Raw genomic sequence first — 24,913 nt, forward strand, 5'->3', positions numbered from 1 at the left:
GTTATTGGCCTTCTTGGACTGGCCCACTAAGAGGTCCTGTATGGGTGCCACTATCTTGGTGAAACCCTTGATGAATCTCCTGTAGTAGCCTACGAGCCCGAGGAACTGCCGCACTTCCTTGATAGTGGAGGATCTTGGCCCGTCCTTGATCACAGTGACTTTTTCAGGGTCTGGTGCTACACCTTCGGCGCTTACTACATGACCTAGGTACTGCACCTTGGGCTTTAACAGGTGGCACTTGGACGGCTTTACTTTCAGGCCATAACCAGATAGGGCTTCGAACACCTCGGCCAGGTGCTCCAGGTGGTCTTCATATGTCTTTGAGTATACGATTACATCGTCTAGGTACAGCAGGACGGTTTTGAAGTTTTTGTGTCCTAGGCAACACTCCATTAACCGCTGGAAGGTTCCCGGGGCGTTGCAGAGCCCAAATGGCATGCAGTTGAACTCGCTGAGGCCCATTGCCATTGGTATTGCAGACGTGGCATTTTCTCTGTCCGCCTCTGCCACAGGAACCTGCCAGTACCCACTGGTGAAATCCAAAGTGGAGAAATAGTTAGCTGATCTCAATGCTGCTAATGATTCCTCAATCCTGGGTAATGGGTAGGCATCCTTATGTGTAATGCGGTTAATCTGCCTGTAATCAACACACATCTTCATTGTACCATCTTTCTTTCTAAAGAGAACTAATGGAGCTGCCCAGGGGCTACAACTATCTCTGATCACCCCTACCTCCTTCATCTCCCGTAACATTCCTTTGGCACATTGATAGTGAGCTGGGGGTACAGGCCGGTACCTCTCTTTAATAGGCGGATGATCTCCTGTGGGGATGTGATGTTGGACCCCTTTTACCTGCCCAAAATCTAGTGGGTGTTTGCTGAAGACTCGCTCATATTCTTGGACCACCCGGTATACTCTATGCTTTTGGTGCAAAGGGGTGGAGTCAGTGCCCACTTGTAGCTTCTGACACAAATCCTCCATCTGCCCCTTGGAGCCATTATCCTCTGCCGGTTTGGATGGAGGCAAGGGTTCCACTGTCTTTATTGCGTTGTTACTGACAGTGAATAGCTTAGCAAGGGTAGCATACCGGGGTAAATGGACCCCTTCTCCCCACAATTCAGGATGCGTATCGGTACTCTCCCCTTGCGGACATTGACTACCTCCCTGGCTGTCAAGATGGTGGGCCTACTATTAGAGTACACGGGTTCTACCAGGGCCTGATAATCTTGACCCCTGAGACCGATTGCTGCCCGACACCATATTAACATTTCACTCCTAGGGGGCATTGCAATGGGGAATGGATCACTCATTCTGACACTGCCAACTTATAAACTATGTAACTATGTAACTTCTCCTCCAGACAGCTCTACCTGTTGCCTTTTCATCAGGGCTCTGATTTTCTTCTGCAGAACTCGCTGCTGACTGGAACTGGCAGTCTCTGCGACCTGTTGCAACAAAAGAATAATTTCCCCAAGACAATTCTCTATCACATTGGTGCCTATAGTTATCATAGGATGACTTTCTCGGCGATCTATATCAACAATAATCATTCCTTGTGATGGCAATTCTACTCGGCCAACTTTTATGGTCACCTCGCGAGTAATGTCTGAATCAGTCCAGTATTGTTTATAAAGGATATATGGCATCGTTGTCACCTGGGACCCAGTGTCCATCAGTGCGTTCATCGGGATGCCATCAAGCACGACAGGTAGGACCGGTCGTCCTCCCAAGTACTTGTCTCTCCAGCTTTGTGGGCCTGGTCATCTTACTCCTCGGGGTTGGCCCTCTGCCCCAGGGGTTCCTCGTTTAAATTACAGAATCTTGCGTAGTGCCCCGCCTTGTGACAGCGGCGGCAGATGGGTTGTCCATCCTGGTCGTAGCAATCGCTGTTCCTCCTTCTGGTTGGTGGAATTCTTCTCTGTCGTCGCCACTGGACTTCATCTGGACTGGAAGCCAGCTGGATCTTTTCCTTTGGAGACACTTGCATGGCCTGCACAGTTTTGGTTAGTGTAGCCACACTTTTGGTCAGCTCCTGGACCTGAAGGCGTAGGTCTGCAGACAGGTCATTATTTAGGGTCCGCGCGTCAGCCTCCACAGGTGCTGGGGAAAAGGACGCCACCTCCTGGTGGTAGGTGATAGCTGGACGCCGGAGGGATGCAGTGCCACCTGGGGTTGGTTCTCGTAGCACCCGGATGGCTCGGTCTTTAAATTGTGCAAAGTCCAGATCAGGGTTTTGCAGAGCCATAATGCGCAACTGTGTCCGGTGAGTGTTAGACAGGAGTCCCTCAATAAACTGCTCAGTTAGCAATCTGTCCTCATCTCGCACACTGTCGGGGTCTACCTTTTTAATGGCCCACAGCGCCTCCTGCAGGTTTAGAGCATAGTCCCGTACACTGTCCGGCACCCTTTGTTTGCACCTGTAGAACTTCATTATAATTTCTTCCGCGGTGTGTGTGTCAAAGGTATCTTTCAACTGGGCCAGTATTTCCTTAACAGTACCTTTGTCTCTGCCCGGCCAGGACTTCACCTCTCTCTGGGCTGCACCAATTAGCTGGCCTATGAGGATGCTGAATTTTTGCTCCTCAGACAGGGGGTACACTTTAAACAAACTGCGCAGCCTCTCCTCAAAGTCGGTCAGGGTGTGCGACTCCCCTGAGTACTGGGGCAACCACGCCGCCCTTGGTATATATGGCATTGATAACGGCATTACAGTGGCGGCTGTGCCCGCGGCCGAATCCTCTCCCAGGTTGGGCATCTTCCTCCCCCCTAGTGAACCTCAGCCAGGTCCTGGGTTTCTGCTGACGTGCCAGTATGCTGCTCTGCAGGTGGGAAGGATCACTTACCCGGCGGTTCCAGATCGGGGCCTCCTGCTTCCCCTCGGCGGACGGCAAATGACGTGATGACTCAGTTCAGTAAAGTCTATGGCACCCTGTACCCGATTATACCAGGCTTCGTTAATCCTGTTCGTGACGCCAAGTTGACGCGCCCCCTGGGCCGTGGGGTACTCGGTGCCGGGCCGGTCGGTGCAGGGGATGTCACAGTGGCAGTGACCCGGTCCGTGACCCAGGACGGTCAATAAAAGGGGATTATAGTTTTTATAGTTTAATGTTCGTGACGCCACCTGTGGTATGCGGCTATATGGAGCTGCCGCTGCGGTGCAGATCCTCTGGAGCTGATGGTGATACAGCAGAGTTGGGACAGCTCTCCACAGGCAGAGCTTAGCTCCAGGGCAGGAAATGGTGATGTTATAGATGTTGCTGTGCAGCGTAGTGCAGGGGATGGCACAGATAATAACCAGTCCACAACTTAATGGCGGTTTCCTCTTATCTTTATTTGCGGTGGTTAGGCAGACCGGGGCACGGGTACTAGCTTGTAGTAGAGGTCCGGGCGGCCTGGAAGCAAATTGGGAATCCACCTCGCCAGATGATGTTGTAGGCCCTCCCTTTGCGCTAATCTCTTTGGCCCTGCTGCTTATAGCTGTGCTGTGGCCCTCGTCCCTGAGTAAAACATCTCTGTGCTCACCCATATGGCAGGCAGCTCGGGTCTTTCTGGAGTGTCGCTCCCACGTGGCGGTGCTGGGCCCTATGTGCTGCTGAGCCTCCGGGCGTCTGATGGGGCCATGAGACCTGCAGTCTTCTGCCCTCCAATTTCTGCTGCTGGGCCTTCAGTGCCCCACAACCTCGGATTCCGGTGTCCAGTTCTTCTACGCTCCTCTCTGGGGTGAGCTGCCGTGCAGCTCCACTCCCCAGGTCTTTCCTCTTCGCTGTCCTGACTTCATCTCCTCTCACTAACTCTAACTAACCCCGCCTCCATATTCCAGTTGCTAAGGGGAGGAGCTCCCCTTGCTGGTCTGGAGCCAGGAAAGTGTTGTATGCTGGTATACCTGACTAGGGGACCCCTGCTTGCTTCCAGGCATGGCATCACCTCTTGTGAGGGAGGCAATGCCACTGTGGCAACCGGACCCCGGGGTGCCACAAAATAATGGCGCTATATAAGTATGTAAAATTAGGTTTTGTTGAGGTTTTGTCTAAATCTCGTTTTTCTCAGCTTCAGAAGGAGGTGGAAACATAATGTGAAACTTTTATTCAGAACGATAAAACACATGGTTCATGTTTTTGGAGTTTTCCTGGAGTGTCTGTGGGACATTTTAAGTCCCAACACTGATTGACTCAGGGATCAGAACTTTGGCCTTAAATGTCCCATGGTTTGGAGGTCAGATGATGGGAACTATGTGTAATGATTATCACTACAATCCGTACCCTACACCTTAGATAATAGTTGGCCATTAGCTGGTTCAGCCGACATCAATCTTTTCCAATAACTTCCAATACACATCGACTCTCGGCTCAGCCAAGCGTTTACTTCCATTAAGTAGGGAGAGAGTGGTAAGCTGATGGCAGACAACACTGGTACTAACTAAAGGATCGGTGTTGTAATTGTAATTCGACAGCAGTTTTAATAAAAAACTGAACTCCTGAGTCATTAGCAAGTCTGGTGGCAGCTGTACAGTGTACAGAACCAGAATAGCACAGCTCTGTAAGCGGTGTAATGGCCATTTTGGGTTAAGGAAGTTCAGCTCCTATTCACTTTAATTTGCGGAACTGCAGTACCTAGGAACAGCCATTGCACAGTATACACGGCCGTACTGTTCTGGCTCAGTATAGTGTGCACTTTGGGCAACGGGAACAACTGATCAGTCAGACTCCAATTGGCCTGATATTGAGGACCTATGCTACTGATAGGCCCTAATATTAGTCCTCGATAACTCCTTTAAGCAACAACAAGAGGCTGCAAGATGGAGTGTGGATATTGAGTGGTCTGCTACTGCTCTATTTTGTCATATCAGCTTATGCATCTATATAATAATAATAATAATAATAATAATAATAAACGATAAGATGCTGTAGTCTGCCTCTATATGCATACAGTGCATCAAGTGTTCTGTGCCAAGGACTACTCATGTAGAATGAGGGGGTTGGGGGCCCACTTCTGCATAGAGGCCTACCGGAGGATTTACCAGTCCCACTGTGGGCCAGTCTGTGCCTGATATCATGTACACATAAAGTATTTCATTTAACAGTAAATAGCTCCCACTTCTCAAGGGTGTAACTACCAGGGTAACAGGGCAGTTGTTTTGGATCCCAGTGGCTAAAGGGGCCATCCTACATCCCACATATCCAGAGGTAAAATAAATGGCCTTCCTGGTGTATGCATAGACCAAGAGTAGCATGCCGAGGGACTATGTTAAAGGGTTTTTTTGAGGAGAGGGCACACTTTCTGTGGAACAGTCGAGAAAGTGGAGCGGTAATAACCGATGGAGTGCCAACTATAAAGATCATAACCTTTCTATCTCTACAACAATTGCTCGTGGTTGTTATGGTGGAATGGGACATAATTCATAATCTTGCTCTATTTGTCACTGTCGCAGATAAAAGTCAGAGGAAGAATAATGTGGAAAAGGCAGGACTTCAGGGACACGTGGGCAGTAGAGCACAGTGTACATGTCGTTACAGCACAGTATGATGCGGTCTGCCTGCCTCCATAGTGACCCAGCACAAGTTACTAGGACCATGGTGTAACCACAAATTGTCTCCCTGTTGCCCCCGACAAAATGTACCACAAGGGCAAGGGGAGCAGGCATAAAGGAACACAGCTGACATGCTCACACTGGCAGCACAGGCGTAGGGCTAAGGGGGGCAGTGGGACACACAACAGACCTCACTGGACAGCACCTGAAATCCATAACTAGCAGACAGGATCCCAGGGGCATAAGGGTGGACTGGGGTAAACAAACAAAGGTGAAAATTCATTCCACACATCTTAGATAGCTGTTGGCTCAATGCTTGTTACGATGACAACTTTTCCTCCTGACAATTACTATCCCCGTATACAAGTGCTTTTCACTAAATTAGAATATCATCAAAAAGTTAATTTATTTCAGTTCTTCAATAGAAAAAGTGAAACTCATATATTATATAGAGTCATTACAAACAGAGTGATCTATTTCAAGTGTTTATTTCTGTTAATGTTGGTGATTATGGCTTACAGCCAATGAAAACACAAAAGTCATTATCTCAGTAAATTAGAATACTTTATAACAACAACTTGAAAAATGTTTTTAAAATCCGGAATATTGTCCTACTGAAATGTATGTTCAGTAAATGCCCTCAATACTTGGTCGGGCTCCTTTTGCATCAATTACTGCATCAATGCGGCGTGGCATGGAGGTGATCAGCCTGTGGCACTGCTGAGGTGTTATAGAAGACCAGGTTGCTTTGATAGCAGGCTTCAGCTTGTCAGCATTGTTGGGTCTGGGGTCTCTCATCTTCCTCTTGACAATACCCCATAGATTCTCTATGGGGTTAATGTCAGGCGAGTTTGCTGGCCAATCAAGCACAGTGATACTGTTGTTTATAAACCAGGTATTGGTACTTTTGGCAGTGTGGACAGGTGACAAGTCCTGCTGAAAATGAAATTTCCATCTCCAAAAAGCTTGTCGGCAGAGGGAAGCATGAAGTGCTCTAAAATTTCCTGGTAGACGGCTGCGCTGACTTTGGTCTTGATAAAACACAGTGGACCTACACCAGCAGATGACATGGCTCCCCAAACCATCACTGATTGTGGAAACTTCACACTAGACCTCTACTTGAATTGTGGCCTCTCCACTCTTCCTCCAGACTTGGGACCTTGATTTCCAAATGAAATGCAAAATATACTTACATCTGAAAACAACTCCTTGGACCACTGAGCATCAGTCCAGGTCTTTTTCTTCTTGGCCCAGGTAAGACGCTTCTGGCGTTGTCTATTGGTCATGAGTGGCTTGACACAAGTAATGTGACACTTGTAGCCCATGTCCTGGATACATCTGTGTGTGGTGGCTCTTGAAGCAATGACTCCAGCAGCAGTCCACTCCTTGTGAATCTCCCCCAAATTTTTGAATGGCCTTTTCTTAACAATCCTTTCAAGGCTGCAGTTATCCCAGTTGCTTGTGCACCTTTTTCTACCACACTTTTTCCTTCAACTCAACTTTCCATTAATATGCTTGGATCACTCTGTGAACAGCCAGCTTCTTTAGCAATTATTATTATTATTTATTATTATAGCGCCATTAGTTCTATAGCGCTTTACATGTGAAGAAGGGTGCATCCATAGCAAAAACAATTACAAATATCTTGAACAAAAACGCAGCGGTAAACTGGTACAGGAGGAGAGAGGATCCTGCCTGCAAGAGCTCACAGTCTGCAAGGGATGGGTGAGGATACAGTAGGTGAGGGTAGAGCTGGTCGTGCAGCGGTGTGGTGGAGCGATGGTTACTGCAGGTTGTAGGCTTGTCGGAAGAGGTGGGTCTTCAGGTTCCTTTTGAAGGTTTCCAAGGTAGGCGAGAGTCTGATGCTTTGGGGTAGAGAGTTGCAGAGTAGGGGGGATGCATGGGAGAAATCTTGTATGTGATTGTGGAAAGAGGAGATAAGAGGGGAGTAGAGAAGGAGATCTTGTGAGGATCGTAGTTTGCGTGTAGGTGTGTACCGGGAGACTAGGTCAGAGATATATGGAGGAGACAGGTTGTGAATGGCTTTGTATGCCATGGTTAGGTTTTTGCACTGGAGTCTCTGGGCAACGGGGAGCCAGTGAAGCGTTTGACAGAGATGAGAGGCCGGAGAATAGCGGGGGAACAAGGTGGATTAGTCAGGCAGCAGAGTTTAGGATATATTGGGGGGTGCGAGAGTGTTAGAGGGGAAGCCACAGAGCAGGAGGTTTCAGTAGTCGAGGCGGGAGATGATGAGGGCGTGCACTAGTGTTTTTGCAGATTTGTGGTTGAGGAATGTGCGGATCCGGGAGATGTTATTGAGTTGGAGTCAGCAGGAAGTGGAAAGGGCTTGGATATGTGGTTGATGGAGAGGTTAGAGTCCAGGTTACCCCGAGGCAGCGAACTTGTGGGACTGGGGAAAGTGGACAGACATTGATTTTGATGGACAGGTCAGATGGGGGGGCTGAGTGAGATGGGGAAAGATGATGAATTCTGTTTTATCCATGTTAAGTTTTAGAAATCTAGCAGAGAAAAAGGATGACATAGCGGGCAGACAGTGTGCGTAATTCTAGTTAGTAAAATGGTGATATGAGGCCCAGAGAGGTAAATCTGTGTGTCGTCAGCATAGAAATGATACTGAAAGCAGTGGGACTCTATGAGCTTTCCCTGGCCGAAGGTGTAGATACAGAAGAGCAGGGGTCCTAGGACTGAACCTTAGGGGACACCGACAGATAGATAGGGGGCGAGATGAGGGAGACACTGATTGTCTGGTCTGTTAAGTATGAAGAGATCCAAAATAGGGTCAAGTCTTCGATACCAAGAGATGAGAAAGTCTGTAGTAAGAGAGAATGGTCCACTGTGTCAAAGGCAGATGACAGGTCCAGGGGGAGGAGGACAGAAGAGTGTCGCTTGGATTTGGTGGTCAGTAGGTCGTTAGTGACTTTAGTCAGGGCAGTTTCAGTAGAATGGTGCAGTCAGAAGCCAGATTGTAAGTGGTCAAAGAGGGAGCAAGAGGAGAGGTGGGAGGACAGTTCAAAATAGATGTGTAGTTCGAGTAGTTTTGAGGCATAGGGGAGAAGTGATATGGAGCGATAGCTAGTCAGAGAGGATGGGTCAGGGGAGGGTTTTTTGAGGATAGTTGTGATCTTGGCATGTTTGAAGCATGAGGGGAAGACACTAGTTGTTAGTGACAGGTTGAAGAGGTGGGTTTGGGTTGGGCTGAAGACTGTAGTAAGGTTAGGGATGAGGTGGGATGGGATAGGGTCAAGTTCACAGGTGGTGAGGTGTGACTTGGAGAGTAAGTAGGAAAGTTGATCTTCCGTAATGGCGGAGAAGCTGGTTTTGGAGGAGAAGGATTGAGTAGATATGAGGAGGGGCTGTGGGGACTTTAGGCAAAAGCTTTGTCTGATGCTATCAGTCTTCTGCTTGAAGAATGAGGCAAAGTGAGATGAGAGGAGAGGAGGAGGCACTGGGGGATGGAGGAGAGAATTGAAAGTATTGAATAGCTGTTTAAGGTTGTGTGACAGGGAGGATATGAGAGATGAGAAGTAGGTTTGTCTTGCTGCAGTGAGCGTGGACTTGAAAGTAGTGAGGGACTGTTTGAATGCGATGAAATGCTCATTGGAGTGGAACTTTTTCTATCTCCGCTCAGCAACCCTGAAGGCCCGTCTCAGTTCTTTGGTCAGGCTGGTATGCCATGGTTGTCTGTTGATTGTGCGAGCTTTGGTATGTGTGAGTGGGGCAACCGAATTGAGGGCTGCAGCTGTCGTGGTGTTATATAAAGCAGCAGCATCTGCATCTTGTAAGGAACTTATGTCTGTAAGAGGGAGAAGGGATTCAGAGAGTGAGTGTAGGTCGAGGTGTTTGAGATTTCTGCGAGGGTATGCAAGTTTGTGCAGTGGGGACTGTGCACCTGGGGAGGAGAGGGAAGAGAATGTGAGTAGATTGTGGTCAGATAGAGGGAGAGGTGAGTTGGAAAGGTTAGATAGGGAACAGAAGCGGGTGAAGATGAGGTAAAGTGTGTGGCCATCTTTGTGGGTGGCTGCGGAAAACCATTGAGCAATGACCTTCTGTGGCTTACCCTTCTTGTGGAGTGTGTCAATGACTGCCTTCTGGACATCTGTCAAGTCAGCGGTCTTCCCCATGATTGTGGAGCCTACTGAAACAGACTAAGGGACCTTTTTAAACGCTTAGGAAGCCTTTGCGGGTGTTTTTTGTTAATTATTCTCATTTACTGAGATAATGACTTTTGTGTTTTCATTGGCTGTAAGCCATAATCATCAACATTAACAGAAATAAAAAATAAATCAATCTGTTTGTAATGACTCTATATAATATATGAGTTTCACTTTTTGTATTGAAAAACTGAAATAAATTAACTTTTTGATGATATTCTAATTTAGTGAGAAGCACTTGTACATGCATGCTAGACTCACCAAAGTCTCCATTTTGATAGGGCTTATCTCTCGAAAGAAGAAAGGATCAGACATACTGAAATCAAACATGCTTCATACCATTTCCCCCTGACATCTGCCATCAAGGGAATGTTGAAACACTCTATATACCTAATATAGTCCAACATGTCCCACCAAAATAGATGATGTGTAATAGCACCCAACATCTAGGCCACATTCCCAGGAGAGCCTCATGTATACCTACAAACTGTGGAATGATGAAGGCCTCAATGTATACTGTATACTATCGTACTTCAAATACAGTATGTCCATGTCATTGCAATGGCAGCCCAGGGGACAGTAAATTCTCTAGAATTGGTGATATAGATATAGTGTATAGAGAACTACCTTGCAGTTTCCTTCCACTCCAGCTCATCACCATCATGCTGCAGAGTGTCCATCTCTGTAAATAACGTGGGATTTGGCACTTCATCATCTTCTCCCAGAATATATCGCAGACGTTCAGCCGCCGGGGACACTAAGGGTGACATGCATTGATCATTAGAACATAAAATCCATGGACTTGTTCTGTGAATTATCAGTTATTGCAATGTGATCTGAAATCATAACAGGATTATTATACAAGAAAATATCATTCATCTTATCGTTCGGATAATGGATAAGGATTGTCTTTATGGTAGGGTATCCAACGGGGAGATTCCAAAAGTTTTCACCATGTTGAAACCCTAGAGTGATATTTTAAAGTTATATGAACTCTTTTGTAAGAGCACAAAATAAAGGGTTGCTTATTAAAGAAAAATAACACCCAAGAAGTTGCCATATCACACCACCATTACCCACATAAGTAACTAGACCTCTTCACCTTTGTCAATCTGAAACGGGGATAAAAGTACATCTTAGCATTTTTCCAGTGGCCTTTCTTTGGGTTCCATAGCTTACCTTATCTTTTCTACCCATAGTGTAAGGAGAACAACAATCCACTTTGCCCCATATAAACAACCCATTAAGACTTCTTGCAACACTGCCACCATTACAGACACAGGCACAATACTCCATAACATTACCAGCTATAATGCCCCATATCAGTGCTAACAGCACCTTCATATAGTGCCAATGCATTGTGCTACTAGTATGCTATCAAGAATTGATATTTAGTTGAGCCCTCTCCCACTAAAAGAACATTAGTTATTTGCCCACCAGAGTACTAAGTAATCTTTTAGTGGGCAAGGGCTCTAACAAAATAATGGACCCAAAGGGTTCAGCAGTCCTGAATACCCTATTTCAAGGCGACTTTGGAGCAAGTCACTTACAACTAAGTTTTATTCTTTATGGGTGGATTCACCAATAACTTATTAGACCTTGATGATTAATGATACATCATGTTCAGAGGCATGGAGGGTGCAGAGTAGAAACTAGGACCTGGCATAAAGATTCCTATGCCAGGAAGATACCATAGTCCTCAACCGTCCCAGATTCTGCGGGACTCTCCCGATATGAGGGGTCAGTTCCGCTCTCCCGGCAGGTCAGGGCTTTGTCCCAACTTACACTCACGCGTTGTTTATCACTCTGTAGCTCTTCTTCCTTGGGGGTGATGCCGGCATCTCTTCTCTGCAAACACTTGCATTAATTAAATTAACAATTCTCCTTATGATCTGCTCTTCCTGGGAATTGAACCCACAAACTCTACCATTGCAGGCAGCTGCTAAAGATATGAACCACAGCCTACAATCATCAACATGAGAGAATTTTGTATACTTGAAGCTGCATTGCAGGCTCTGAAACCATAGTGAGGTTATACTGATACATACAAATACATCTGTACATAGCAGTGTATTTCTATGTCCCTGTATTCTAGAGGGAAAATAAAAATAAATCAGAGTTACTAAAAAATAATGAAAAACAATTACAAAAATGCTATTTTATCCTCTTGTTATCTGGTCTCCTTGGAAAACAGACCCACAACCTCTGTCATTGCAGGCGGCAACAAAGCTATGAGCCATAGCCTAGCCTGACAAAACAGGGAGAGTTTTGTATAATTGAAGCTGAATTGCAGGTTCTGAACCCACAAGTATATTATACTGTAACATAGAGATACATTGTATGTAGCAGTGTATTTCTCTGTACCTATATTCTAGAAGTAAATAAAAAGTCAGATTTTTTTCTTCCTATAAAATTACCAAAAATAATGAAAATCATAATAAACAAACAAAAAATAATGGGAAAAAGGCATAAAAAATGCAGCAAAAAAGCAATAATCGCTGCCCCTCTGACATCTCCTCCTGCCAAGGTAGAAAGAAATTGTAAATGGGTGCGACATGGCGTGTGGCTAATGTCATGGTCAGAATATGCTGCTGCATGCTACTCACCACATGATTTGTCCCTCTTTCTTTTCCATAAAAGTTTAGGGGTATGATATACCAATATTATAAATAGCATACGGTAGGGAGGAGGGTTGTTACTGATTTGAATGGTGCCACATTCAAAGTTACACCTCTGGGCCTGTGTGTAATGATTGCAGCAAAGTTTATGATGCAACTAAAATATACATGCTTGAGTTCTGTATACATGAAAAGATCAAATTCTCCAATAGGTCCAAGAATCCCTAGGTCTGTATACATAAATGTTCTGATAAAAAGCTTAGAGGAGAAAGTTGAGTGAAAATGTGAATAATGTTTTCTGTATTCAATCTACAAAAGATTCTTATAGTGTAACACTCTGTGTATCTGAATTGATGAATGGTGTAATCTCAGGATTTACCACATTCCTTGAATTATCCAGATTGTAAAAGATTAAGCGTTCTGCTCTTTATCGTGAGCGCAGAATGTGGATCCACTTTTGTGGGCACGTAACAGAATGTATCACAAGTGCCTGGCTGATCCGCATGGCTGTGTATGGCACTTCACTGCTCATACACGGAGGACGATGTTGGTTCATGTGTATTACATATGCAACAAATTTAAATACATTGACATTTTACTATATCCTTAAAACAGGAATAATTGTATTTTCTTTAACTCTCCTTCTGATTATCATAAATTGTACATGGGCAGGAGGAAAAGTACCACACTGTTGTCAGGGGAGCTACTTTTAATGTAGTTGTCAGCAGCACACTTCTAGACACGGCAAGAAAGAAGATACATATGATAGGACCAACAGTCCAAAAATCTCAAATTCTGGCAAAACAGCCGTTACATAAATAGCTGTGACGATATACATGCATCCACGTTTATTAACACATCCAAAATAGAGGTGCTATCAAAATAGAGATTTCTATCAAGCCAAAATGATGCATCATGAATGAGGTTCCAGTGTTCCCCCATTTGAATGAAGTGGGGCTTACGCACGCAAGCTGGCGCTCTATTGATTAAATGATTATTATTATATTGATTATTATAGGACTAGTGGAGATAGTCTCCTGAAATTAATAAAGTGGCATATGTGATCACTACTTTATGTACACAAGGAGCCTCATTGATCCAATCAGTTTTCCTAGATCAGGGATGTCAAACTAAAACGCACAGTGTGCCAAAATGAAAAACTTGGACAAAGTCGCAGACCAAACAGTATTCAGTATAATGAGCCCCACATAGTCCTCCATACAGAATAATGGCCCCCCATAGTCCTCCATACAGAATAATAGACCCCACATAGTCCTCCATACAGAATAATGGGCCCCACATAGTCCTCCATACAGAATAATAGGTCCCACATAGTCCTCCATACAGTATAATGGGCCCCACATAGTCCTCCATACAGAATAATGGGCCTCACATAGTCCTCCATACAGAATAATTGCCCCACATAATCCTCCATACAGTATAATGGGCCTCACATAGTCCTCCATACAGAATAATGGGCCTCACATAGGCCTCCATACAGAATAATTGCCCCACATAGTCCTCCATACAGAATAATACGCCCCACATAGTCCTCCATACAGTATAATGGGCCCCACATGGTCCGCCATACAGAATAATGGGCCTCTCATAATCCTCCATACAGAATAATTGCCCCACATAGTCCTCCATACAGAATAATTGCCCCACATAGTCCTCCATACAGAATAATGGGCCCCACATAGTCCTCCATACAGAATAATAGGCCCCACATAGTCCTCCATACAGATGGCCCCATATAGGGGTAGTGGTTCTGGTGTCGATGGCCAAATATAACCGCTCTGCGGGCCAGATTGGCCCGCGAGCCATGTGTGTCCTAGACTATGATATTGATGACTTATCCTTAGCATAACTCTTCTTTATCAGATTACTATTGTAATTCTCTGGTTTTGCTGCTCGGTATCCACTTAAAGAGGACTTTTCACAGGATTCTTTTCAATATCAACCAAGTACGTCCTCCAATTGGCACTGCTCCACTGATTCTGGAACAGTTTTTTTTTTTTTTCTGTGCGCCTCCATTCGAAAGTTATGCACTCCTGGTAATAATGATGCAAATTTTCCCTTCAAGCAACTGGGCGTAGACCACAGAACTTTTCTGTGGGCGTGGCTGTATTTTGATTGGCCAGAATCAGACGAGAAAAAGCAAATGCCCACAGAGAAGTTGACTGTAGGTAAAATATGCACCATTATTTCCTGTGGACATAACTTTGAAAGGAGGGGCACAGAAAGAAAAGAAAAACTGTTCTAGAATCAATGTAGCAACATAAATTGGAGGAGGTACTCCCTTTAAGTTAAATAAAAATCCTCAAATCCAGAGAGTGTCAGTGTCAGTCAGTCATTGTCAGTGTTCTGATCACAGAAGGTGCCGGGTGTTGGACCCCAATTAATCTGATATTGGTGATCAATCGTAAGGATAGGTTATCAATATTTTAGTCCTGGACCACCCTTTTAGGTTGCAATTGTGGGACAAACTTATTAATATAGTTAAGCGCAGAGCCGGCAGCAACACCCGGGCAAGTGCCAGGGCCCTGGACCATCAGCAGGGCTCATTTGCCGTTGGGGCCCGGGCCGCTCACCCAGGATCTGTGCAGGGCCGACGGTGCTGCTTGACTGCCAGCACTTCACCAGACATGGCCACGCACAGTGTGCTGTGCGGCTGTGTCTGGTAGTAATCACACGACAGGGTCGGCACTGCGCCTTTACTTGTGCTTGTGTGTCGCGTTGCCATGTCTGGTGAAATGCCGGCAATCAAGCAGCACCAGAAGTCCTGTACAGATCCTAGAGGAGCAGCTCGGGCCCCAACGGCAAGTGGGCCCCCCTGATGGTCCAGGGCCATGTCTGTGATGGCTATCAAAGACACGCCAGGGGCCCTGCACAGCCAAATGCCTGAGGAGCTGGACGGGACACAGACCGGGGGCAGGTGAGCGAGGCTTGTAGCCAACTTCTCCAAACCCCATATTAAAAATATTTCTAATGTGTCTCTGTGTGTGTCTGTGTGCATGTATGATGTGAATATCTGTGTATGTCAGTGTGTTTGACTGTATATACAGTACAGACCAAAAGTTTGGACAGACCTTCTCATTTAAAGATTTTTCGGTATTTTTATGACTATGAAAATTGTACATTCACACTGAAGGCATCAAAACTATGAATTAACACATGTAGAATTATATACTTAACAAAAAGTGTGAAACAACTGAAAATATGTCTTATATTCTTGATTCTTCAAAGTAGCCACCTTTTGCTTTGATGACTGCTTTGCACACTCTTGGCATTCTCTTGATGAGCTTCAAGAGGTAGTCACTGGAAATGGTTTTCACTTCACAGGTGTGCCCTGTCAGGTTTAATAAGTGGGATTTCTTGCCTTATAAATGGGGTTGGGGCCATCAGTTGTGTTGTGCAGAAGTCTGGTGACAGCTGATTGTCCTACTGAATAGACTGTTAGAATTTGTATTATGGCAAGAAAAAAGCAGCTAAGTAAAGAAAAACGAGTGGCCATCATTACTTTAAGAAATGAAGGTCAGTCAGTGCGAAAAATTGGGAAAACTTTGAAAGTGTCCCCAAGTGCAGTTGCAAAAACTATCAAGCGCTACAAAGAAACTGGCTCACGTGAGGACCGCCCCAGGAAAGGAAGACCAAGAGTCACCTCTGCTTCTGAGGATAAGTTTATCCGAGTCACCAGCCTCAGAAATCGCAGGTTAACAGCAGCTCAGATTAGAGACCAGGTCAATGCCACACAGAGTTCTAGCAGCAGACACATCTCTTCAACAACTGTTAAGAGGAGACTTTGTGCAGCAGGCCTTCATGGTAAAATAACTGCTAGGAAACCACTGCTAAGGACAGGCAACAAGCAGAAGAGACTTGTTTGGGCTAAAGAACACAAGGAATGGACATTAGACCAGTGGAAATCTGTGCTTTGGTCTGATGAGTCCAAATTTGAGATCTTTGGTTCCAAACACCGTGTCTTTGTGCGATGCAGAAAAGGTGAACGGATGGACTCTACATGCCTGGTTCCCACCGTGAAGCATGGAGGAGGAGGTGTGATGGTGTGGGGCTGCTTTGCTGGTGACACTGTTGGGGATTTATTCAAAATTGAAGGCATACTGAACCAGCATGGCTACCACAGCATCTTGCAGCGGCATGCTATTCCATCCGGTTTGCATTTTATTGGACCATCATTTATTTTTCAACAGGACAATGACCCCAAACACACCTCCAGGCTGTGTAAGGGCTATTTGACCAAGAAGGAGAGTGATGGGGTGCTACGCCAGATGACCTGGCCTTCACAGTCACCAGACCTGAACCCAATCGAGATGGTTTGGGGTGAGCTGGACCGCAGAGTGAAAGCAAAAGGGTCAGCAAGTGCTAAGCATCTCTGGGAACTCCTTCAAGATTGTTGGAAGACCATTTCCGGTGACTACCTCTTGAAGCTCATCAAGAGAATGCCAAGATTGTGCAGAGCAGTCATCAAAGCAAAAGGTGACTACTTTGAAGAACCTAGAAAATAAGACATATTTTCAGTTGTTTCACACTTTTTTTGTTAAGTATATAATTCCACATGTGTTAATTCATAGTTTTGATGCCTTCAGTGTGAATATATAATTTTCATAGTCATGAAAATACAGAAAAATCTTAAATGAGAAGGTGTGTCCAAACTTTTGGTCTGCACTGTATATATATATATATATATATATATATATATGTCCTTTTTTTAAGAATTTGGGTTCAAATATGTACGTATGTCTGTATGTGTACGTATCTGTGTATGTGCATGTCTGCGTATTGCATGTGTGCATAACTTTGCACCATGTGCATGTGTGTATGTGTGTGCATGTCTGCATACTATGTATGTGTGTGCATGCAAGTCTTCGTACTGTGTGTGCCTGTCTGTGTACCGTGTCTGTGTGCATGTCTGCGTACTGTGTGTGTGTGCATGTCTGCGTACTGTGCGCATGTGCATGTCTGTGTACTATGTGTGTGTGCATGTCTGCACTGTGTGCATGCATGTCTGCGTACCGTGTGTGCGTGCATGTCTACGTACTGTGTGTGTATGTCTGCGTACTGTGTGCATGTCTGCGTACTGTGTGTGTGCATGTCTGCGTTCTGTATGTACGTGCATGTCTGCATACCTTGTGTACGTGCATGTCTGCGTATTGCATGTGTGCATATCTTTGTACCATGTGCATGTGTGTATGTGTGTGCATGTCTGCGTACTGTGTGTGTGCATGTCTGCATACCATGTGCGTGTGTGCATGCTTGTCTGCGTACTGTGTGTGTGCATGTCTGTGTACCAAGTGTGCGTGCATGTCTGCGTACTGTGTGTGTGCATGTCTGTGTACCATGTGTGTGCGCATGTCTGCGTACTGTGCGCATGTGCATGTCTGTGTACTATGTGTGTGTGCATGTCTGCACTGTGTGCATGCATGTCTGCGTACCGTGTGTGTGCATGTCTGTGTACAGTGTGTGCATGTCTGCGTACTATGTGTGTGCATGTCTGCGCACCATGTGTGCGTGCATGTCTGCATACCTTGTGTGCGTGCATGTGTGTGTACTGTGTGTGTGCATGTCTGCGTACTGTGTGTGCATGTCTGTGTACTGTGTGTGTGCATGTCAGCATAATGTGTGTGTGCATGTCTGCGTACTGTGTGTGTGAATGTCTGCATACTGTGCGTGTGAATGTCTGCATACTGTGCGTGCATGTCTGCATGCTGTGTGCATGTCTGCGTAGTGTGTGTGTGCATGTCTGCGTACTGTGTGCGTGCATATCTGTGTACTGTGTGCGTGCATGTCTGCGTACTGTGCGCATGCATGTCTGAGTACTGTGTCTGTGTGCATGTCTGAGTACTGTATGTGTGCATGTCTGTGTACTGTGTGCGTGCATATCTGCGTACTGTGTGCATGTCTGTGTGCTGTGTGTGTGTGTGCATGTCTGCCTACTGTGCATGTGTGCATGTTTGCATATGTGAAAGATGAGGGGGCAGGCTGGGCCGTATGTTGTATACCTATATTTCTCAGCTGTATCTGTGCATCATGAATCGTGGTATGTGTTAAAGGGGCCCACTGAGACTCTTTCGCCCGGGGCCCACAAAAACCTGGAGCCGGCTCTGGTTAAGTGTTTGATGAGGGCCAGAGTTTACTTTATCCTGAACTCTATGATTTGTCTTCTTTGTCATTTTTGCAAAAATAAACTAACAAAAATTGCTGCAAAACTGGTAAAAGCAACATTTTAATGCACTCTTCTTTTAATTCCCCCATGACATTACAACCACGTACCTAATATTGTGTAGGTTCCCCTTGTGCCTTCACTTCAGCAATGACGCATTGAGGCATTTCAGCAATTTGTTATATATTAGCTCTTCTGTGGAATCAGAGCCTACAGGCTAAACCTCATTAGAGAGGAGCAAAAAGATTATTTTTTCTCATCTCACTTCTTGCTGATCTTTTGGGTCATCTCTACGCCTCATGTGTCTTGGACTCTCATTACCATGTTGAAGGTCATCAGGTTGTCCTTCTTTAGACCACTATTGGTACACTCTAACTGCTATATACTGGGAAAAGCTCCATGGCAATGTACCCGAATGATGCCTTATACTCTGCAATAGTGTAAAGAATTCATCTAATTGTAATAATTATTTACGATCGTCTAAATCTGTCAAATATTGTAGAATTTCAGTTTTGCTATACTTTTTGATGGTCAATGAAACCACACATATCAATTTTTGTGTTCCATCTCCGTACCATGTGACCGAGATTAAAACTTCATCGTAATATGGAAGAATCACAAAAGTAAACTCACATTGTTCTATTTCTTTCAACACCAGTTGCGCATGCAGAAAAAGGTGTCCTAAGGGAAAAGTCAGACAGCTGTATAACTTGGATGAGGATCACAACGCAATGCTTGGACTGGGTGTCTGCTCTCCTAACCTGAGTGTGACAGCATGTATCTCTATGCAGCTGTTATGTTCGGATCGGGAGAACCGCAGGCCCGTCCGAGCATTGCGTTGTGATCCTTGTCCGAGTTATACGTCTGACTCTTCCCTAAGACTTTATTCACACATCACTATTTTTGATCAATAATTCATCAGTATTTGCATTCCAAATCCCGAAATGTTTCCAAAACACAGAACAGGTGTCAATCTTTCAATGATAGTTTTTCTCTGTATGATCCACTCCTGGATGTTGGCAGTAATCCCTCCACTGCAGAATGATTTGCTCACAGTAGGTGGCACTAGGTCTGCGAGAAAAACAAAACTAACATACTCCCAGCAGGGGTCATATTATTTCAAAGAACCATTAAGAACAAACCTAACAGTCTCCTCTTTGTTTCTCTGGATGGCTTTACTCAGAAATGCCGTTTTCACGCATTGTATGTCAAAAGTTAATCCCACATTATTTCTGCAGAAGAATTCCTCTTCGTTTTATACCTACATTCTGGAGCGGTTTAATCACCAAACACTGACAACAGAAGGGAAAATCTAATAATGCTCATTTGTACAAAAAGAATCAGAGATGGCAGATATGTATCCAGTACCCGCCGGGGCACCTGAAATTCTAGCACTTGGTAACTAATCATGTGCTGAAGGGAACGTGGCCACAACTCACCCAGAAAACAATACGGAATGTAACTGCAGGACATACAAGAAAGTCGCTTCTCCTAAAGAGGGAGCTCACTTTGTACAATCACTTATTGTTACAAGAGTCTCATTAAAATAAGCTCGAAACAGCTGGGACCCTCTAATTGTAAACTGTAAATGACGAGAGAACCCTCCGAATGTGCAGAGGCAGAAGGTATATGGAGTCACACTACTGAACTAACGCCAGTGCCGAGTAGTGTACCTAAAGACATTTGTTAAGACACCTTTATTGTAATTCATCTTGACGTTTTATTCTTTGTGCAAATTAGGTTACAATTACTATGTGGATGGTCCAACGCCAGATGAGTGCACCGGCATACATCGTTAAACCCTCCCCAATACCTCCCCCCTTGTGTTGATTACTGGTGCCAGCGCTTAGCCTGAACAGGGGAACACTTTGTTTTCTCAGAATTCTCTCAGGGAATGTTCACATTGAATGTTCCTTGTACATGTGCAAAAATTTACCATGCATTCACTCTAGAAACCATGGCAGAAATTTGAGGCTGACCCTTAGGATTTTCTGCATACATGCAGTTTACGCGTCCCTCCTCTCTGACTATGCACAAACCACATGTGTGGTTGGCGCACGGCGCTGTGTGCATGTGCCGATACCTCGGATCTCATTGGCTACTGGGCAATCATGTGATTGCATGCTTTAGGATATATATAAGGAACTGTGGTCCAGTTTAGTGTATTGTCCCCCTGAGGAAGCAAGATTACTACATGCGAAACGTGAGTTGGGGAGCATATATCTCTGGTGACCAGACTAGGTGCATTATATGGGTAAAGGTGGCTTTTCAGCCATATACATGTGAACTGGTACATGATGGGGATGTAGTCTCTTCTGACCCAGGGGCGGACATATCATTGGTGCAACCTGTGTGGCTTCACTGAGGCCCAAGAGGTAAGGGGGCCCATTTATACCTCCAAAGCAGGTGCAATTTTGCATTTTTAGGAGCTCTTGGGCTGCAAAGGGCCCATTTATTATTCTTGCACAGGGGCCCTTTTCTGTCTGTGTCCATCAGTGTTCTGACCATTATGTCTATTACTTGGAATTTGTACATTCCCCCATGTGTTGTTTTCTTGTGCCTACAGTCCTGCTCATTGTTACATAATGAGTCCTGTACATAATGTGGAATATCTCTTGAAAAAAATGAATCAAGTGAAACAGTTTTTCTGTATAGAGCACTCGTGTTAAATACAAAAGAGCAAATGCTAAACAATAATGAAAAACAAAAAACAATGGGGGGGGGGGGGATATAAAAACCTAAAGCTTACTGTGACACTGGGATTGGCTCCCTTTACATTAATTTAGTATGGAAACACATTTTGACTCGCCTGTGGTAAATCACAAAAGAGATTCTCTTGTGATTAATTGTCGGTGCCCATGTGACATGAATTAGCCAATGAATGATGACTTCAGTGTTTTAAAATGACACATGGTAGGCCCTGTTCCTTTGTCACAATGGTGAAGACAAAGGAGCTGTCTGAGGACATCAGAACTGCTATTATTAGCAAACATAGGACTTCCAAAGGGTATAAAGCCATTTCCAAAGACCTTGGTATCCCAGTTTCAACAGTGCGCAATGTTATTTAGAAGTTTGCCAAGCATGGAACCGTCAAGAACCTCCCTCGACGTGGGGAAAAGAGGAAAATTGACTACAGATGTCTTCAAAGGATAGTGCGAATGGTGGAAAAAACACCACGTCAAACATCCAAAGACCTGAAGGCCAACCTGAAACGGTCTGGGGTCATAGTTTCAACGAGTACCATAAGCAGTACACTAAACCAAGCAGAACTTTATGGGCAAAGGCCATGGAAGAAACCATTGCTGAAGAAAAGACATTAAAAGGAACGAATGATCTTTGCCAAAGAGTACCTTAACAAACCACAATCCTTCTGGGAAAATGTTTTGTGGACAGATGAAACAAAAATAGAGCTTTTTGGTAATGCAATGCAACAGTTTGTTTACAGATGGCGCAATGAAGCTTATAAGAAAAGAACACCTTACTAACAGTTAAGCATGGTAGAGGATCCATAATGCTGTGGGGTTGCTTTTCTGCGTCTGGTACTGGAGGTCCTGACCATATCACAGGAATCATGAAATCAGTAAATTATCAAGAGATTTTAGAGTGAAATGTCCTACCCAGTGTAAGAAACTTGGTTTGAGTCGAAGATCATTGGTCCTCCAGCAAGACAATGACCCAAAGCACACATCCAAAAGTACTCAGGAATGGTTGAAAAAGAAAAAATGGACTGTTTTGAAATGGCCAGAAATGAGTCCTGACCTCAATCCCCTTGAAAATCTTTGGGGCGAGCTGAGATCTGCCATTGGGAAAAGAACCTGCAAACATTCAAGAGCTTCAACAAATTGCAAAGGAAGAGTGGGAGAAAATTCCAGCTGAGAAGTGCAAGAAGCTTATAGATGGCTACAAGAAACATTTGGAGGCTGTCAGCAATGCCAAAGGGTGTGCAACCAAGTATTAATTAGGAGTGGCTTTATTGTTGCACATGCTGTTTATTCTGTTTCTTCTTTGAAATTGCAACATGGAAGTAGAAAAACAAGGTTTTATTGTTGTATTAGTTTGGACTACTAATTAAAAATCCTGAGGATATAACTTTGGTACTTTTCCATTTATTTCTGAATATATTGTACAATCTATGAAAAAAATGAAGAGGTGGCAATAATGGTGAGCAGCACTGCATATATTTATCATTACCTGTCAATGTGCTGAAAATGTTATATTATAGAAATAGGCAAATTTGATAAACCTGTATGTACTTATCCCAGTTCATATATATGCATTACCAGGTCGCCAACGTGCTGGTATTTGTCATCTCATATGTTTTTAACTATTTAATGTACTTTTAAATGTTATTTCAATAAAAAGTTAATTGTTTTAGTCATATATAACTCCTTTCTTTCTCTTGATACTTGATATACTGTATGCAGTTTAACCTGCCGCAAGTCCCCATTCAGAGGGACAAATTCGAGAATGGCTAGCTGCGTTATTTCTGAGGAGAATCTGAATGGAAACCGCTTTAATACTTTACATGTCATATATTAAAGAGTAACCATCATTTTTTTTCCATACATCAATATTACACATGAAAATACTAAACTACAGTGGATATGGAAAGTATTCAGACTCCTTTAAATTTTTCACTCTTTGTTTCACTGCAGCCATTTGGTAAATTCTAAAAAGTTCATTTTTTTCTCATTAAAGTACAGGTGCTAAAGTACTGTGGGGTCTTATATAGACAGGTGTGTGCCTTTCCAAATCAAGTCCTATGAGTTTTATTAAAAACAGCTGGACTCCAATGAAGGAGTAGAACCATCTCAAGGAGGATCACAAGGAAATGGACAGCATGTGACTTAAATATGAGTGTCTGAGCAAAGGGTCTGAATACTTATGACCATGTGATATTTCAGTTTTTCTTTTTTAATAAATTTGTAAAAATTTCTACATTTCTGTTTTTTTCAGTCAAGATGGGGTGCAGAGTGTACTTTAATGATAAAAAAAATAACTTTTTAGAATTTACCAAATGGCTGCAATGAAACAAAGAGTGAAAAATGTAAAGGGGTCTGAATACTTTCCGTACCCACTGTATGTTGTATATGTCATCAGATAAATCTGCTTCTTTCTCCCCCAGGACTGATCATACATTCTCAAAATTCTCAATTCATGGGTAAAATCTGTCCTCAGTGAACATTGAATTTCCCATTATTGAGATAGGAGATGACACTCGGTGCTCATAAAGTTCTGTGAAGAACTGTAATGGTTGTTTCAGGAGCACTTGCAGCATGATGCCTGTGTCTGCCTCTAGCTCCTCCTCCCCTAGCCATAGAGTTTGAAAAGCACCAACTGTCACCTCCTATCTCAGTAATGGGAAAATCTATCTTCAATGAAAACAGATTTTACAAATTTCAGCCATGAACTGAGAGTGGCACATCAATCCAGGAGAAGGAAGCTAATTTATCTTACGTGATATATTACAAAGTGGTTCATTTTCATGTGTACTATTGTATTGTGAAAAGAAAAAGATGGTTACTCTTTAAAGCAGGTTTCTACATATTACTAGGAAGTTTTCATGCATAACTACTATAACTCAATGTGCATTTATGTATTTATTTCCTGCTGATTATATAGAAGCAACATGTTCTGCAATGCTGTACTGAGAATGTCATCCATGACAATCTAATATCTTAATATCACATGTGAGTGTGCTGAATATTAACTCCTGATGAAGCTTTTGTGAAACGTGCGTCGGATATTTGGTGGCTGAGCTCCTTCATATCAACTACACTTTGCTCTTTTACTATTCTTGGACTTTCCCTGCGAGATTGATGTCACTTAGGTTCCCAATCCCTATTATTATATGCTTATAATTAAGCTATGATCACATCTTAATCATTGATATATTTGTGATTTATTCTTAATTATCTACCTGATATATACTTTATTTACGACTGGGACCTTTTATTATTGGAGTAGCCGCAGTGGCTCGTCCACCAATTTGTCTCTGTGTCTGTATGTTGGAATTTTTTGTATGTCATTTTTTTTTTACATTTTGCATTTAATAACCTTTTACAATTCTATTAAATTAATTATCGCTTTGATCCTAGTCCTTTGACATATCTTGTATTTGTTTTCCGAATATTAACAGTACAAAATATGATGATCTATGAGAGTTTTCTATGATCAGGACCCTGGAGCCAAGTATCAGTGATATAGGCTTGACCTACCAGTTATAAGTGTCCCATACACGATGTGAGACAGTCACTGATGTTGACCTGTTAACCAAATACGTATCATTTTGATTCATCACTCCAGAGCACTTGTTGCCATTTTTCTACACCCCAGTTCCTATGTTTTCATGCATAGTTGAGCATTGTTTCCATGGCTGCAATTCTTCCATGAAGATCACTTCTGGCCAAACTTC

General features: G+C 43.9%; 1 protein-coding gene across 1 annotated transcript in view; it reads right to left on the reverse strand.

Moving 5' to 3' along the window:
- The window catches only part of SLC4A5 (solute carrier family 4 member 5), a 126,685-nt gene that overhangs the window by 95,591 nt on the left and 6,181 nt on the right, over positions 1-24,913 (reverse strand). The window contains exon 2 of the mRNA XM_073653579.1: positions 10,327-10,456. Within this exon, the coding sequence (XP_073509680.1) occupies positions 10,327-10,456 (130 nt within the window). The remainder of the gene's footprint in view (positions 1-10,326; positions 10,457-24,913) is intronic.

The sequence above is a fragment of the Phyllobates terribilis genome, unplaced genomic scaffold (genome assembly GCF_046119375.1).
Source record: "Phyllobates terribilis strain yellow unplaced genomic scaffold, ASM4611937v1 Scaffold_11__3_contigs__length_659146591, whole genome shotgun sequence".
Lineage (NCBI taxonomy): Eukaryota > Metazoa > Chordata > Amphibia > Anura > Dendrobatidae > Phyllobates > Phyllobates terribilis.